Source organism: Schistocerca gregaria, chromosome 2 (genome assembly GCF_023897955.1).
Source record: "Schistocerca gregaria isolate iqSchGreg1 chromosome 2, iqSchGreg1.2, whole genome shotgun sequence".
Taxonomy (NCBI): Eukaryota; Metazoa; Arthropoda; class Insecta; order Orthoptera; family Acrididae; genus Schistocerca; species Schistocerca gregaria.
Window position 1 is genome coordinate 879,247,868 of NC_064921.1, and position 18,235 is coordinate 879,266,102.

At 42.2% G+C, this 18,235-nt stretch overlaps 1 protein-coding gene across 2 annotated transcripts in view; it reads right to left on the reverse strand.

Annotated features, from left to right (window-relative positions):
- Window positions 1–3,218: 3,218 nt before the first annotated feature.
- The window catches only part of LOC126335288 (polypeptide N-acetylgalactosaminyltransferase 3-like), a 337,479-nt gene continuing 322,462 nt past the window's right edge, over window positions 3,219–18,235 (reverse strand). Inside the window, exons 11-12 of one of the 2 annotated variants that reach the window (XM_049998376.1) lie at window positions 16,786–17,070; window positions 3,219–3,604 (exon numbers count right to left, since the gene is read on the reverse strand). In XM_049998376.1, coding sequence (XP_049854333.1) covers window positions 3,473–3,604; window positions 16,786–17,070 — 417 coding nt within the window. In that variant the 3' untranslated portion in view covers window positions 3,219–3,472. The remainder of the gene's footprint in view (window positions 3,605–16,785; window positions 17,071–18,235) is intronic. The other variant, XM_049998377.1, reaches the window with a different exon arrangement.

Sequence of the window (18,235 nt, forward strand, 5' to 3'; positions counted from 1 at the left end):
CAACAAATAAAGTTTAGGAAAAAATAATTTAACATTCAAAAATTATTTGTATTAAAAACTTTGGTTTTCTAGAAAATTCCAATCTTAAATATTGCAGTGATTATTTCCAAAATTCAGTACCATACTTCCGTAGCCCAGATTTTTCTGATTGCAAAAATGCCATTTCACTGAAATAACATGTTCTCTTGTCAATTATTCAATTTGGACAATTAAACTTTCTTGAAACTTTTTGGCAGGCCTTGGTAATAACTGTGAACATAGAAATCACCCTCATAAAACAACACTAATAATTTGCCATCTTCTAATTACACAGATCATATTGCATCTTTAAGTATAACAATAATGGAAATTCGTGGAGGGAGCAGTATATAAGACAAGGGAAAAGAAACCACTTACTTATAACTGGTTGATACCTGGAGCACAGTAATACAACATAAAATAGGATTCACACGAGCCACTGAGCACTCGCTCTTTTTCCAGCTATAGCACATGTATTCATACACATGGCCACCCAAACACACACTTCGTTTACCACTGCAAGACTAACAATAAAGCTTTTCTAGTCAGCACAGCAATCCCTAAGTATATGAGAGTTGTGAGAATTGATACGTTAGTTCACCATCAGAGAATTTTGTGATATGGTGCTTATGAATTTAATTTGTTTACCTGGTTCGACTGTTTAGATTTATACTTGACAAAGCTTGGTCATCATACAGGGAACACTGATTATAAACACGAAGAGTCTAAAAATCAATTATTGCAGTGTGGTAAACATTATTTGACATACGTTCATCAGCTCCTTTAACAGGTGGAAGGCCATCGTCATGGAGACTATGGAGCTACTGAAGGTATAATACCAGGTGAGTACATACTCTATCCTTGGCAGACATCTTCATCTTAGCACAATTACTGTGACTTAGAACTGTTTGAAACTGCTTAAGTATTATGATAGTAGCACTCTGCTGTAAATAAGAAATTTACACATGCACTTGTGATGAAGCAAGCTGGGGTCTCTTTACTTCCTCCCTTGTTTTGCTATCTGCATCCTTAAAGTCATTTTATTTTTATTTTTGCCTAATTTCCATTAACATGCATGAATATAATGGCATATCCATAAAAGAGAAAGGTTGGCCCTCAGTTTGAAAGAATACAGCACCAGGTCTAATTTTGTGGCTAGTTTTGTGTATGTAATTAATTACCTAATTTATTTTGACCATTCCTAGTTAACAGCTTTGTTATAGGGCGAAATCATTAATTGTTTCATGACTTAGATTCTGTTGTTGACTTACAAATATAAATTCCATAATTATAAACATTTGGAAGAACTACAAGGATTCTTAAAGTACTTGTTTGGCTCCATTTGAAAACATTTTAGCAAAGCCAGCCCTTAATCAATTCCAAAATAATTACCAGGTTTGTCAAAAGTATTATTTGTACAACTATATCTTAATTTCATTATTTAAGGAAATAATTTGGTCTAACATTTGTGGTAGAAGACTGTTAAAAAGAAGGAATTTTTTGATGTATTCAGTTAATTAAATTAGTTATGTTTTAATTGTAATTTCTGTAACTTAAACACCAAACAATGTATAGTTTCAGTGCCTATTGTTGTGAGGATATATAAAGGCCCGAGTTTTGGTCCCAAGCCAGTCAGTCCACTGCCGATTTTCAGAAGGGAATTGTGTACTGGTTCAAGTAACAACAATACATCAACTTAACAGTGGAATTAGTGTAACACAAAAAGGCCATGTGTTAAAATCAGAAATAGTGTCACACATACTGTATTATTCTGCAGGAACTGTGAGGTTAGGTTTTTACTGTTCATAGATGTTCAACAGCAAACTATTGTAGCAGTATGCTAATGTTTGCCTGCAACCTATTAATGAGGCTTATCAAAATTTACCAATAGTGAACCGGCCCTATAACTGTGTAATATTGGGGGGTTGTGAACAGTGAAAGTAAGAACTGAGAAACGCAACTATCGACTACATCATTTACAGTAGCCGGTGTTGAACTTCTATCCCCATTTTTCAGCCAGTATAACAATGCAGTATGTCAGCACCGAGCACTATCTATGAAGAAATAAAGCAGACGAACATCACACACTCTGTGTTGCCACTATGGTGATTGAACCACCATTTGTATGTAATAGGAATGGGTACTGATCTACTACCATCAATTAATGAATCTGTTCTGATTTCAAGACCTATGTGTTGTACAACTTATTGCTTACTCTTTGTGTAAGAATGAGTTAAAATGACAGTGAAGAAACAGTCCTGCCTCATGTGAATTAAGGTCAGTGACTCAGTCAATGCAGAAAGACCAAAACTTGCTATGAATTCTGTGAAATACATGGGCTATGAACGGTAAGTGAAAGAAAAGTGTCATGAATTACGGAAGGTTTCATGACATTCACAGTTAGGAGAGGAGTGTCAGGACAAGCATTTACTCTGAAGATGAGCATGAAACAGGATTTTGTGAAGTGATGGTTACGAAATGCATCACAAAATTTTTGCAGATGTCCTGTGCTACAATGCACCAAGTTGTTACAGATAAATTGAACCCTTCAGAACTTAGAGCAAGATGGATAGAAAACAAAAATGCTTTTATGCTCATGAAGCAAGAATGGTATCTCTCAAGCATTTGTGCCAATTTCCCCCCCCCCCCCCCCCCCCCATTCCCGCCCCCTGTACGAAGAGAGAGAGAGAGAGAGAGAGAGAGAGAGAGAGAGAGAGAGAGAGAGAGAGAGAGAGAGAGAGGGGGGGGGTGTTATTCTAGCAGCTATTATGCAGTATCCTCATACCAATTATCAGTTGATGAAGCTTGGTCTGAAACTGTGTTACAGTTTGTTTAACATTCCTTAGGTTTTAACAGTGAAGGGTGTGTTTGTTTTCTGTATACCATTTGTGATTCTTTTTTATGGGTTGCATGTTCAGATACCAATAATAAATGAGCTCTGAAATTTTGTAGGTAAAGATGAAAGACTGGTATCATATTTGTAGCTGCCCAATGAATTTTTTGATTTTTCACCTTACTCTACTAGTATTTCACGATATGCAGTAACACTGATTTGTTGTTATAGCACTAACACATCTTATGAAAGCCCTGATATTTCCACAATGTCGTTCACTTATGTGTAGCTTTCCACCTTTTTGTGTAATAATTCTTCAGCGTGTCTCAGTTAAGCAGTATTGTTTTGCAATGAGAACAAATTATAGTAACTTTTCTTTACATTTATGCATTTCATTTCTTAAAAAAATGTTGATACAATTGATTCATTTTGCCATCGTCCAGATGTCATCAACAACCAGGAAACATTGTTGTATGCCAGTGGGTTGTCATCAGTTTCTGACAAGTACACTTAAAAAATTATACAATATACACTGTCTGGCACTCATCGGAGAGAGATCCAGATGAAATGTCTGGGATGGGAAGGCTTGCTTGTTTCCTTCTTTGCAGTCAGTCATCACTGTCACCTCCATGGCATGGATTGTTGTGTCCACTGCTGCTTAGTTCCGCCATCACACTTGGCAGTGACAAGTGACTTTGAATCATCAGACACAGTGAGACAAAGACCACTTGACGGGTGCTCCAGTGCCAGTGTCTGTTGCAACATAGAAAGTAGAAATTAGTCATGTAAGTAAACAAACTTTTTTTTTTGGTAAAGCAAACTTATACATTCAGATGAGATGTACCAAATATAGACAGATTGGGTTAGTCAATAATAAAAAATAAGATACTGACTGAATGTTAAAACAAACAAAAAGAGTAAAACTAGAGAGATACAAGGTTCTGAAGAGATGGAACCTATTAATGAAACATAACTATGACCTAAAAATATAACAGAGTCTACTGAATGAGTGTTAAGTTTTTCATTTTAGGAGTCTCTGACTCCTTTGAAATTAACATTAGTAATTTGCAGGAACGAGTTGGTGAATATTCTACACTCCTGGAAATGGAAAAAAGAACACATTGACACCGGTGTGTCAGACCCACCATACTTGCTCCGGACACTGCGAGAGGGCTGTACAAGCATTGATCACACGCACGGCACAGCGGACACACCAGGAACCGCGGTGTTGGCCGTCGAATGGCGCTAGCTGCGCAGCATTTGTGCACCGTCGCCGTCAGTGTCAGCCAGTTTGCCGTGGCATACGGAGCTCCATCGCAGTCTTTAACACTGGTAGCATGCCGCGACAGCGTGGACGTGAACCGTATGTGCAGTTGACGGACTTTGAGCGAGGGCGTATAGTGGGCATGTGGGAGCCGGGTGGACGTACCGCCGAATTGCTCAACACGTGGGGCGTGAGGTCTCCACAGTACATCGATGTTGTCGCCAGTGGTCGGCGGAAGGTGCACGTGCCCGTCGACCTGGGACCGGACCGCAGCAACGCACGGATGCACGCCAAGACCGTAGGATCCTACGCAGTGCCGTAGGGGACCGCACCGCCACTTCCCAGCAAATTAGGGACACTGTTGCTCCTGGGGTATCGGCGAGGACCATTCGCAACCGTCTCCATGAAGCTGGGCTACGGACCCGCACACCGTTAGGCCGTCTCCCTCTCATGCCCCAACATCGTGCAGCCCGCCTCCAGTGGTGTCGCGACAGGCGTGAATGGAGGGACGAATGGAGACGTGTCGTCTTCAGCGATGAGGGTCGCTTCTGCCTCTGTGCCAAAGATGGTCGTATGCGTGTTTGGCGCCGTCAGGTGAGCGCCACAATCAGGACTGCATACGACCGAGGCACACAGGGCCAACACCCGGCATCATGGTGTGGGGAGCGATCTCCTACACTGGCCGTACACCTCTGGTGATCGTCGAGGGGACACTGAATAGTGCACGGTACATCCAAACCGTCATCGAACCAATCGTTGTTATCATTCCTAGACCGGCAAGGGAACTTGCTGTTCCAACAGGACAATGCACGTCCGCATGTATCCCGTGCCACCCAACGTGCTCTAGAAGGTGTAAGTCAACTACCCTGGCCAGCAAGATCTCCGGATCTGTCCCCCATTGAGCATGTTTTGGACTGGATGAAGCGTCGTCTCACGCGGTCTGCACGTCCAGCACGAACGCTGGTCCAACTGAGGCGCCAGGTGGAAATGGCATGGCAAGCCGTTCCACAGGACTACATCCAGCATGTCTACGATCGTCTCCATGGGAGAATAGCAGACTGCATTGCTGCGAAAGGTGGATATACACTGTACTAGTGCCGACATTGTGCATGCTCTGTTGCCTGTGTTTATGTGCCTGTGGTTCTGTCAGTGTGATCATGTGATGTATCTGACCCCAGGAATGTGTCAATAAAATTTCCCCTTCCTGGGACAATGAATTCACGGTGTTCTTATTTCAATTTCCAGGAGTGTATTTTAAAATGATAGATAAAAACTGGATGAAATTTTAGAGGGATGTTAAGGATGACGTGCATGGACAAATGTGAAAATGTTTGGCCAGAAGAGTTTATGAATAAGGAAATGACAATGCAAATGATAACTGCATAAAGGTACAACATAAACCAGAATTTGGAGAGAGGGTAGGAAGTATATAAATGATACAGCAGATTTCAGCCTAATGAGTATCCAAAAAGAAGTGTGTTCTGGAAATCAAATGAAGAATGCTGTTACTATTTGATTTGGTTTACTAAAGGCCAGACCTTGTAATGCATTTCACTCTGAAGTATTGTCTTGCCCAACCTCAGATGATTTGTATTAACTCTCGTGCCATGCATTTGAGAGAAAAAACTTTTCAATTGACAACTAGCCAAGGTACTTGCATAGAGGGGGCACAGAAATTTAAATGACTTTAAATAACATAAGATTAGTAAATTCTTATACTGAGTAGTACAAAGGAAATCGAGACACTGTCATTAAAATCGTTGAATCAACTGAGGACTTAAAACTTTAAGAATCAACAGTTGAATAAGACCAAAGCAAGGTTCCTTGCAAAAAAGGTTTTATTGGGACATAGGTTTTGTGGTGGGATTGACTTTAACCAAAAGTTGGAACAAAGTCATTCAAATTATGCAGCAAATGTCTTGCAGCTAGTGGCAGTTACTTCAAAGAATAACAAATTAGCACTGTAAGGTGTAAGACATGATGGGCTAGAACAGCTCATATCCAACATACACAACAGCCATATTTAGAGCTAAATGCTATTTTTGTTCCCAGTATAAATCAGCAAAGGGAACTCAAATTCCTGGTAGAAATCACTTGCGAAATATGTATTCAGAGACGATAAACAGGTGTGGTGGCTAAAACTAGTATTTTATCACTCTCTTAACTCACAAGCTAGCAGTGTGATAGTCTAATAAAGACAAAGGTTTGAGTTTTACTTTGTTAAAACCTCTTAGCTATATGGAAGATGTCTTTCTGGGGCACCTACAAACCCAATAAATTAACTGTAAAATGCAGTTATCACCAGTACAGATAGCATGGTGTGCAATTTCACACATATCCCAATTTCTATGCACCACTAATACTTTAGTCAAAGTCCTCTCCCATTGGATTTTCAACCAACTTCCATTGCCTAACTCTTTCATTGAAAATGGCTGTCTTTGCCCATGGCAATCAGCCTATGATATTTTCCTTTCTTTGGGAAAGGTACACAATCTTTCTTCACAGTTAATATGATTCTTTCAATTCTCCCACTTCTATGACATTTCCTATTCTAATGTTAAGCAAGTCTTTTCCCTTCTTCTACTCTGCTCTTTTGTCTTTACTGCGTCTATCCTTAATCTGTGCCATGTATGCTGTCCAGTTATTTTAATAGTTCTCCTAGATACCCCTTATGCTTGACCAGAAGCACTATGTTGTCTGCAAACTTTTATACTTGTGATGTTTCCATTGTCCTTTTATTCCTTTTGTGAAAGTTATTTTAAACCTGTATTGCTTCTTCAAGGTACAAGCTGAACAACAATGATGTCAGCTGTAACCTTGCCTTACAGACTTAATAATACAAACTTGTATTTGTGGAACTTCCACTTTTATCACTCCCACTTGGGGTTTTGTAGATGTTTCAGATTATTTGTCTTTTGCTGTACTTGAGTCTCAACCTTCTAAGGACTGTGAACATCTTATTCCACTCTGCACTGTCTAGGGCCTTCTCTAGGTCCACAAATGCTAGGAAATACCCCAGTCATGCAGTATTAATTGGATGTGACTTTAAACAACAGATTATAGACAGGGGAGTTGACGGATTCATTGCAGGTGGTAGGGACATACAATTTTGTGAGGTAGTTCTTAACTAATTTTCCAAAAACTAGTTTGAGCAGCTAATTAGAGAGCCACATGCAGTGGAAATACTTTAGACTGTATAGCTACAAACAGGCCTCACCTTATCATTGATGTCCATACAGAGATAGTAGTTAGTGATCATGACAGCGTAGTGAGGATGATTACCAAAGTTAATAAAACCATCAAGGAGGCTATGAGAGCATGCATGCTGCAATGAGCAGATATGCAGTTCTAGCATCCTATTTACACATCTTTTAATTCGAACAGTGGGACTAAGGCCAAAGTTTAAACTGTCAATCCTGCTGTGGGGAAATGTGTGCCCAGTAAAGGAATTAAGGACTGAAAATACCCTTGGTGATTTATAACAAAATTCAGGAAATGTTGAGGAAACAGAGACTGTTGCATTCTCAGTTCAAAACAGAATACAGAAATGTCGAGAGGCAAAAGTTAGTAGTACTTTCTGAGAACCCAAGAAAATTCTGATCCTGCATAAATTCAGTAAATGGGTTGAAGGCCTCTGTCCAGTCACTCATCGGCAGTGAATGGAAAGATGAAATTTTAAATTTCGTGTTGAAAAAATCATTCACACAGGGGTAGATCACAGACATAGTTTAACCATCACATATGGAGAACATAGAAATGGGCAGCCCCGGCATCAAGAAGCAGCTGAAAGAGTTGAAATGAAATGTATCGCAAGGCCTGGGTAAAATTTCATTTTCGTTGTAAGGAGGTTCTCAGCATGGACTCCCCCCCCCCCCCCCCCCCCCCCCGTCCTTACATTTACCATGAATCTCTCACCAAGTGTGAAGTCCCAAGCAACTGGAAAAAGTGCAGCTAACTTCTGAGTCTAGGGAGAGTACAAGATATTAACCACAAAATTACACACCAACATCCTTAACATGGATTTTCTGCAGAATTCTTGAGCATATTCGCAATCTGAATATAATATATTTCCTTGAAACTGAAATGTTCTGTCTACAAATCAGTGTGGCTTTAGAAAGCTCAGCTGCATTAACTTACATTTTTCTACATTTAGAGCAAGCTGCCATTCATCACATCAAATAGAAATTCCATGTAAGTCATCCTGTATCCTCTGATAATCACTGAAAGACAACCACTTCCTGTCCATTGTGGTGTTATCAGCAAATATTCACAAAGTGCTGCTCTCCCTATTCATCATATATAGAGTACAGGAGCAGTCCTGTCACACTTCCATTGCTGCATTCCTAGTGATACTTTCCTTTTTGCTATCCCTCCCCTCTCCCCAACCCTCCATCTAATCTCCTGACTGCACCTAGCTGCCCTACCCTCTCTCCACCTCATCCATGTGTGCTTCCACAAGCAGCACTTTACCGTTCCCCTCCTCTACCCTGCTGCCATGCACTGCTGCTTGCAGTCTGGCTTCAGCTGCCAGAGACTGTGAGACTGTGGTCTCGTGTGTGTGTGTGTGTGTGTGTGTGTGTGTGTGTGTGTGTGTGTGTGTGTGTGTGTATTTTGTGAGTAGCAGCTATCCTTTTCATAATATTGTTATAATCCATCTAGGATTTTCCACTGTTTGAAGTATTTCATTTGTCATCTGTTGGTTTTTCACAGTTATCTTCCTTGTACCTATGTTTTTCCCTCCAACTTCTGTGATTTCCCTTTTGAGATATGTCCATTCCTCTTCTACTGAACTGCCTATTGAGCGATCCCTTATCACAGTGTCTATAGCCTCAGAGAACATCAAGAGTATCTTCTCTATCGTCAGTATTTGTATATCCCCCTTCTTTGTGTATTGATTCTTCGCGAGTAGTCTCTTAAATTTCACTCTAGTCTCTTAAATTTCACCCTATTCTTTGTAATTACCAAATTGTGATTCAAGTCTCTATGTACCCCTGGGTACATCAAACAGTCCAATATCTGCCTGACCAAGATGAAATATAACTGAAATCTTCTTGTCTTTTCCAAGTATACCTCCTCCCCTTGTGATTCTTGAATAGAGTATTGCTGTTATCATCTGAAATTTGTTGCAGAAGTCAAGTCTTCTCCTCTCTCATTCCTACTGTGTAGCCCATATCCTCACTATAATACTTTCTCTACTCCTTTCCCTATAACTGCATTCCAATCCCCCATGATTATTAGACTTTAATCTCTTATTGTGTACTGAGTTACCTGTTCAGTATCCTCACGTACTTTCTCAATCTCTCAATCCTCTTCTTCAGATGTTGGCACATGTACCAGAACTACCGTTGTCAGTGTTGGTTTGCTGTTGATTCTAATGAGAACAATCCTACCACTGAACTGTTCACTGTAACTCACTCTTGTCCTACCTTCCTACTCATAACAAATCCCAGTCCCTGCTGCTGTTGATATTACCCTGTACTCGGGTGACCATAAATCCTCCTCATCTTTCCATTTCACTTCACTGACACCCAATATAACTAGATTGAGCTTTTCTCTTTTCAGATTTTTTAGTTTCCCCACCACATTCAAACTTCTGACATTCCACACCCCAACTCATAGAATGTCATCATTTCATTCATTATTGAATCTTTTTCTCATGGTCACCTTTCTCTTGGCAGTACCCTCACATAGATCTGAAAACAGGACTAGTCTGGAATCTTTTGCCAATGGACAGATCATGATGACACTTTTTCAATTACATGCTACATGTCCTGTGGATACATGTTATGCTGTCTTTAATGTTGTGGTTTCCATTGCCTTCTGCATTCTCATGCCATTCATCACAGCTGATTCTTCTGCCTTTTAGGGGCAGTTTCTCACCCCAAAGGCAAGTGAGTGCCCTGAACCTCTGTGTGCCCTTCCATTCTCTTGGACAAGGCTGCTGGCAGAATGGGATGACTTCTTATGCCAGAAGTCTTTTGCCGTCATTGATGACAACTTTTATTCAGAATTTAAGCAGTAGCGAGGTTCAAATCTGGGACCAAGGATGTTATGAATACTAATGAAAGACGCTGTCATTAGACTAAATGTATGGCTACCACTGAATATTCACCTATTCAGATGTTGGACACCGCCTAAAAAACACATCCAGCCTGGCTGGCACACTGGCGCCGTCTCACCAAACCCCTTAAGTGATGTGGTAATGTGTGACTATTGAGATGTAACAACTTAGTTCCTACAACTTCCACTAATTTTGGTGACTCTGAAGTACAGGGTTCAAAAACAACTGTTCTAGATTCTTACAGGAGATAATAGTAGTAAAAAATGGAGACAAAAGTTGTACGAACGTTTGTAAAGAAACAAATGCATGTTGAGATACGGGTCATTCTGTTCTATGATAGCTGTCATTACTACGAGTGTTGACTGAAAAGTAATGCCTCCACCTTCATAACTCTTGAAGAGTTGGCAGCTTTTGTATGCGGCAGGTACTGGTTTGTTCCGTAGCCTCTTCTCTACATCTCCGGTTGGCGGGAAGCCTTAGAATTGAATGGTTGTGTTGTTACAGTGTAAAGTATGGAACCCTGCACAGCAGGTCAGTCAATGCAATTTAAACAACATGCAGTCACTGAATTCTTGACAGCAGGAGCTGTCACTCCACAGGAGGTTCATCAGAGAATGAAAGCAGTTTATGGTGATTGTGTTGATGTGAATACTGTGTGTCATTGGGCGAATAAGTTTAAAGGTGTTCAGGTGGAAACATCTGACCTGCATGACCAACAAAGAGTTGAACATCTTGTGACAGCAACCACCAAGTTTCACAAGCAAAATGTTGACAGATTGATTCAGGATGATCGATGTATCACTCAGAGAGAAATTGCAAGCACAATCAGCATTTCACAAGAAAGCGTGGCTCACATTATTGCCTTGTTTGGCAATTGGAAGATCAGTGCACGATGGGCTGGTGATTATGTGGAAAAGTGAATATTAGTAGTTAAAGATCACATTCTAGGGATTATTTCTGCATTTGATTTATTAAAATATTCTAATCTGAATCCAATTAACAAAGGTGGAGGCATTACTTTTCATTCAACCCTTGTATATATAGTGTTCGGTGTTGTTCGCAAAGAATTGCCGTCTTGTGCAAACACTTCTGGCTGCCCTTGAATTTGGTCACACATGCTTCTGTAATGAGCTCACATTGTCGATGGGTGTGAAATACATAAATGCTTTTAGATGTCACTATACATGAAAGTCAAGATAAAAGTTGAGCAAATGGGGAGGCTATGCTACTTCATGTCCTTGACCATTTCATTGTTCATTAAACTCAAAGTAATTTTGCACAAGATGTAAGTGGTGCTCTGCTGTGAATAAACCACAACCACTGTCTTTCTGAGCGGATGATGTGGAATAATGGGACACCATTCCACTATTTTCATTGTTTACAATCAACTAAATAACTAACTTCATTCCGATGCCAGCAAAAATTTCAAAATGACAGGTGTAGGATCACTGAAGCAGGAGACAGTTCTGAATGCCTGAATGCTATGGATGTCAGCAACGCAGTTAGTGGAGTACTATATGCACAGTGTATGGAAATTGAATGTGAATATAGCATTACAAAAGCCTGTAACTTTTTAATGAATAATTATCCATTGGTAAGAATTATAGAGAATGTAAAAGAGAGTTAAAAGAAAATTCTTCACATACACAGGTAGAATCTAAGCAATAAAATATTTCATACTGTGTATTCTGAATCACGCGAACACACACACACACACACACACACACACACACACACACACACACAAAAGAATTTGTGAAAGTCAGGTACAGAGATCTGTGGGCAAGAGCAGAACATGCATCTTCAGGTTCAGTATGACTGATTCAAAGGTTTTGAAGATGTTGATTTAAAAATGTATCAGCTTCTGGTTAATTGCACTTAAGAAGTGCTTGACATTTGAAACTTTTATGTTCTTTCCAATTCTTAACTACCGGTATGTATCATGAGACATTAAATAGCTATAGCTACTTGTAGTTGTTATACACATTTTGAGTTGCTCTGCATAACATGTCACTTTTTGGTGATGCTGGGAACATAAGTGTGTGAGTGTCGCTTAGCAAGTGGGCTGCTGTGGGACAGGTATTGCAGGGCAAGCAGCAAATGAGAATACACATTTCATTCACAATGCCTATAACAATGATGCAGGCAGCTGTATTGTTTTCTAACTGAGGTTGGCAACAGGTTGAAACAATACATAGGAAAATGAAGTCATCTGGCTTCCACAGATTCCTCTGCTCCCAAGTTAGGTTGCACATATAGCATAATTGATAAAAATAAAACCAGTAAGAAATGAGCAATGGATGTTGACAAAAAGAGAGCCTACACCACTGAGCAGTGACACAAATGAAAGGGCCCATTTGTCAACTAGTAATTTTGAGACAATTGTTTTAGGACTTTATTTTGAGTTTGGACCAGTTCTGTCACCCATAAAAACAGGCTTAGACCCAGGGCTCAATTCCAGGGGACATCAAAGTGTGTTCACGGTTTAGGATGATTTTCCAAATATGCTTCATACTCTAAGTCTCTTTTGGGGTGGGTGGCAGGTGGGGATACCCTCTACAAAGTGTTTCTCTTGTTAGTAAGTATGTACGCTACTACCACTGTGGATTATTGATGTCCCACAGTGATTTCCTCCACTCTCTCACCATAGCTGCTTAGGATTTTAATAACAGTAATAGATACTTTCACACAATAATAATAAATTAATTATATGTGTGTGTCACTGCTTACTAAATAAGTATAGCATAATACTAGGAGAAAGCAAATCAGAGGAATACATCACTGGAAAAATTGCGATCAATTGAACAACTTTGACACCATCACAATTTAAACAATATGAAATCACTGTGCATACTCAGCATTATCAGTATGTTTCTTAGCACTACATTTGTCAAAACAGCATATTACAGTTCTGGAAGTGTGTGAATGGAGAGCGTACTATTTGGTTTGGTCATTTCTGTCTAAGTTAGAAAACAGTCATTGTCTCTGACATTTGTTTTGTCAGTGCGAGATTTTTCCCCTTTCTGTATTGCCTCAGTTAACTTCCTGTTGGGGTTTTTCTAAGCAGTAGGCATGTTCAGACTCTGAATGGAACACTCTCTGCAACTAGCCAGGTTGAAGCACTGTTCACATGAGCTATCTTCTAGGGAAAGAATGTACAATTCCTTGCCTTTTTTGAGACTCTTACTTTTCATCCTTCACTATTCTCCATGAATTTCACACTGTTTCAAACTTGTGGCTGAGTTTACATCCCAAGAGTGAAACATGGCAGGTGTTCAGTGACTATTTGGGCAGCTGTATCAACATATTCCACAGGCCCCATGGTTACTCTGTAAGGCTGCACTACTGCCATGGATAATGTGACATTTTGGTAGATCAGGTCCATCCCATGCTAAATTATTTGTTCCCCAAAGGTGATGCTGTGTTCCAAGGCAGCTGATCCTCTGTAACACAGCTCGCATGTCCATGACTGGTTTTGTGACCACGAGGATGAGCTATTGCATCTTCCCTGCCCGCCACAGTCACCAGATCTCAATGATATAGATCCTGTGTCGTCTACTTTTGAAAGAGGGGTGCGTGACTGCTATCCACCTCATTCATCATTATCTGAGCTTGCCACTATTTTGCAGGAAGAATGGTATAAGATACCATTGAAAACCATACGGAACCTGTATTTATCCATTCTGAGAAGCCTGGAAGCTGTTTTGAGTGTCAACAGTTTTCCTACACTGCATTAGGCATAGCAGTGTGTTGCTTTTGGAGTTTCCACATTTTTATCTATCTCATGTTGTTCTCCATACTAGCATGCATTTTGTTTTTCATTTGTTAATGAGTAGCCCTACTTTACTTGCTGCTAGGATGACCATTTTGCACAAATCTCCAAGATCTTCTCCACTCTCAATAAAAAAAGGGAATTATCCAAATCAGAAAGTAATCTGTAGATGTGGTGCACATTTACAGGCAAACAAATTATTACAGTTTTAGAAAAATTGGATGATTTATTCAAGGGAGAGAGCTTTACAAATTGAACAAGTCAATAATGCATTGGTCCATCTCTGGCCCTTGTGCAAGCAGTTATTTGACTTGCATTGATGGTTAGATGTCCTCCTGATTGATATCGTGCCAAGTTGTGCCCAACTGGCACATTAGATCGTCAAAATCCTGAGATGGTTGGAGGGCCCTGCCACTAACGCTCCAAACATTCTCAGTTTGGGTGAGACCCAGCTATCTTACTGGCCAAGACAGGGTTTGGCAGGCACAAAGACAATCAGTAGAAACTCTAGCTGTATGCAGATGGCATTATGTCACTGAAATGTAAGCCCAGGATGGCTTGTGCCTCCAGTCACGTTTTTGGACTTATTGACTGGGGTAGAATTGTCTTTAGTGATGAGTCCCACTTTGAACTGTGACCCAATGACCAGTTAAGAGTATCTGGAGACGCCATGGACAACAGTGGAATAGGAAACCGACAGTCACCTGCCATAGTGATTAACAGACAGGACTGATGGTCTGGGGTGCCACTCCTTTACATAGCAGGACGCCTTTGGTAGTCATCTGTGAGACCCTTACAGCACAGTGGCACGTTGATGATATTCTATGCTCCATTTTGGCTGGCCGGAGTGGACGAGTGATTCTAGGCGCTTCAGTCTGGAACCGTGTGGCAGCTACGGTTGCAGGTTCGAATCCTGCCTCGGGCATGGATGTGTGTGATGTCCTTAGGTTTGTTAGGTTTAAGTAGTTCTAAGTTCTAGGGGACTGATGACCTCAGATGTTAAGTCCCATAGTGCTCAGAGCCATTTTGTTGTCCTCCATGAAAAGCCATCTTGTGCTGACATTTCAGCAAAGTAATGGCCGCTCGCACAAGGCGAGAGTTTCTACTGCTTGTCTTTCTGCTTGCCAAGCGCTACCTTCGCCTGCAAGGTCGCTGGATCTCTTCCAACTGAGGACTTTGGAGCTTTATGGGCAGGGCCCAACAACCATCTGGGAATTCTGACGATCTAACGCGCCAGTTGGTCAGAATTGGGCACGATATGCCTCAGGAGGACACCCAGATCTTTGTCAGTCAATGCCAAGCTGAGTAATCGCTTGCGTAAAGGGCAGAAATGGACGAACACATTACTAAGCTGCAGAACTATAGACCTATATCTCTAACGTCTATCAGTTGTAGAATTTTGGAACACATATTATGTTCGAGTATAATGACTTTTCTGGAGACTAAAGCATGGGTTTTGAAAAAGACGATCGTGTGAAACCCAGCTCGTGCTATTCGTCCACGAGACTCAGAGGCCAAAGACACGGGTTCCCAGGGAGATACCGTGTTTCTTGACTTCCGCAAGGCGTTCGATACAATTCCCCATAGTTGTTTAATGAACAAACAAAGAGCATATGGACTATCAGACCAATTATGTGATTGCATTGAAGAGTTCCTAGATAACAGAACGCAGCATGTCATTCTCAATGGAGAGAAGTCTTCCGAAGTAAGACTTATTTCAGGTGTGCCGCAGGGGAGTGTCCTAGGACCGTTGCTATTCACAATATACATAAATGACCTTGTGGATGACATCGGAAGTTCACTGAGGCTTTTTGGGGATGATGCTGTGGTATATCGAGAGGTTGTAGCGATGGAAGATTGTGAAGGATAGTAAGAGGATCTGCGGCGCATTGACGCATGGTGCAGGGAATGGCAATTGAATCTCAGTGTAGACAAGTGTAATGTACTGCGAATACGTAGAAAGAAAGATCCCTCATCATTTAGCTACAATATAGCAGGTCAGCAACTGGAAGCAGTTAATTCCATAAATTATCTGGGAGTACGCATTAGGAGTGATTTAAAATGGAATGATCATATAAAGTCGATCGTCGGTAAAGCAGATGTCACACTGAGTTTCATTGGAAGAATCCTAAGGAAATGCAGTCCGAAAACAAAGGAATTAGGTTACAGTACGCTTGTTCGCCCACTGCTTGAATACTGCTCAGCAGTGTGGGATCCGTACCAGATAGAGTTGATAGAAAAGATAGAGAAGATCCAACGGAGAGCAGCGCGCTTCGTTACAGGATCATTTAGTAATCGCGAAAGCGTTACGGAGATGATATGTAAACTCCAGTTTCGAGAACATACCTTCACCGAGGAGTCAAGCAGTATATTGCTCCCTCCTACGTATATCTCGCGAGGAGACCATGAGGATAAAATCAGAGATATTAGAGCCCACACAGAGACATACCGACAGTCTTTTTCCACGAACAATACGAGACTGGAATAGAAGGGAGAACCGATAGAGGTACTCAAGGTAGCCTCCGCCATACACCGTCAGGTGGCTTGCGGTGTATGGATGTAGATGTAGAATTTGTGATTCTCTTCCTTTTGAATAAATCATACAGTAATCATTGTCGGTAAATGTACATCAAGTCAGCCAATTTCCGTCCCATTCGGGTAATTCTTTCGTGGTGCGTCCTTCTTTGTGTCTCTCAAGAGTCTACAAATGGTTTTGATAAATTGACCACTGGATGTTTATGAGCCCTATGGCCCTCCACTTGCATCCACACCTATGTGAGAATATGGGAGCACTTTGAAAAAACCTCGTGGGGAGAGGGAAGGAGAGGCAGACGCACCTTCTGGCTGTACCGCCACCGCTGGCGGCTTAGTCCGGAGCAGGCGGCGAGCGCTGCGACGGCGAGGGCGCGCTGCGGCCGTTCGGGCGCCTCCAGGCAGAGCGCCTCGTCCGTGGCGAGCGGCCCGGGTTCGGAGCCCGGCCGCGGCATCACGAAGGCGGCCAGCAGGTGCGCGCGCGGGCTGCCGCCTCCGCAAGGCCCCAGCGACGCGGGGCCGGCCGGCTGGTTGACGCTGGGACGTGGCGCCGGCCGCCGAGCGCACAGACCCGACTCCTGGTGCACCAGCTGCCGGCAGGACACCAGCACACGTCACAAAGGAGGTTGCGTTGCAAGCCAATACGACTTTGAAAATTCATACAAACTCATTCGTACAGGTTGTACAGGCCTTCTCTCGACTTCATTTCGTAGGAGTTCGCCTCGGTAGCTGAGTGTCAGAATGTCAATCCTAAGGGCCCGGTGGGACGTGCTACACACCATAAGAGGTCTCTCCAGACAGCACGCAAACCGGAAGCTTACAATCCACCATAAAACAGAACTGATAAACACGACGACCCTGTCGAAAGCATGGTACCTTGCGCAAATCTTAAGCATCCCGACAGAAATTGCGCGAGCACTAACGAGCGCAGTGTACTACCTGTTGTGGCGTCGAAATAAGAAGGGGGACTGGGTCTAGTTGATATAAAGACCAAATGTGCAGCCCTTCTACTGAAACGAACGCTCGCCATCCAGGACAAAAACCCTGACAGCGTCACAGCCAAGATAATTGGAAGATACAAGCCCGCATCACAAGAAGCGCCGGTCGACACGAGGCACATTCCCTTCAGAATGCGACACGTCAGGCTGCACTGCGCCAACAAAAGTTACGTTCTGGACACAGTGGCGAACTCCAGCCACAGAACAGCCAAGAGAATATACTGGGCCCTGAGGGAGAAGCCGGCAAAAAACAACATTGAACACAAACTCCCGCAATACAATTGGAAACAAATATGGGGAAACGTCTCGGAAAACGTGTTGCCTAAACATGCAAAGGAGACATGGTACAAAATAGTTAACAGAATGGTACCAACCAACCAAAGACTGGCGGAGATAAAACTCGTCGCAAGTGACAAGTGCGACGTATGTGCCATGACCGACACCTTCGAGCACCGATTCGCCTGCGGGAATGCCATCAACATCTGGGAAGCGTGCCAGCAGATGGTGACCCACATCAACAGAACGGCGCCGAGAAGCATCGCAGTAGAAGCAATCACCGCCCCAGACTGCAACCCATTTCCACGACCCAAGCAACTGGCGACTCTGGATCCTCGCCATGACGGCACACGCCATCGTAGCGCGGAGGCAGACCGAACAGCTGGCCTTCCTGATGGACCTCTGGGAGGAGAACAAGATGGCCCAGCAGCACAGGCGCTACCGCGAGAACTTCAAAAACTTCCTGCAGATTCCACTGCAG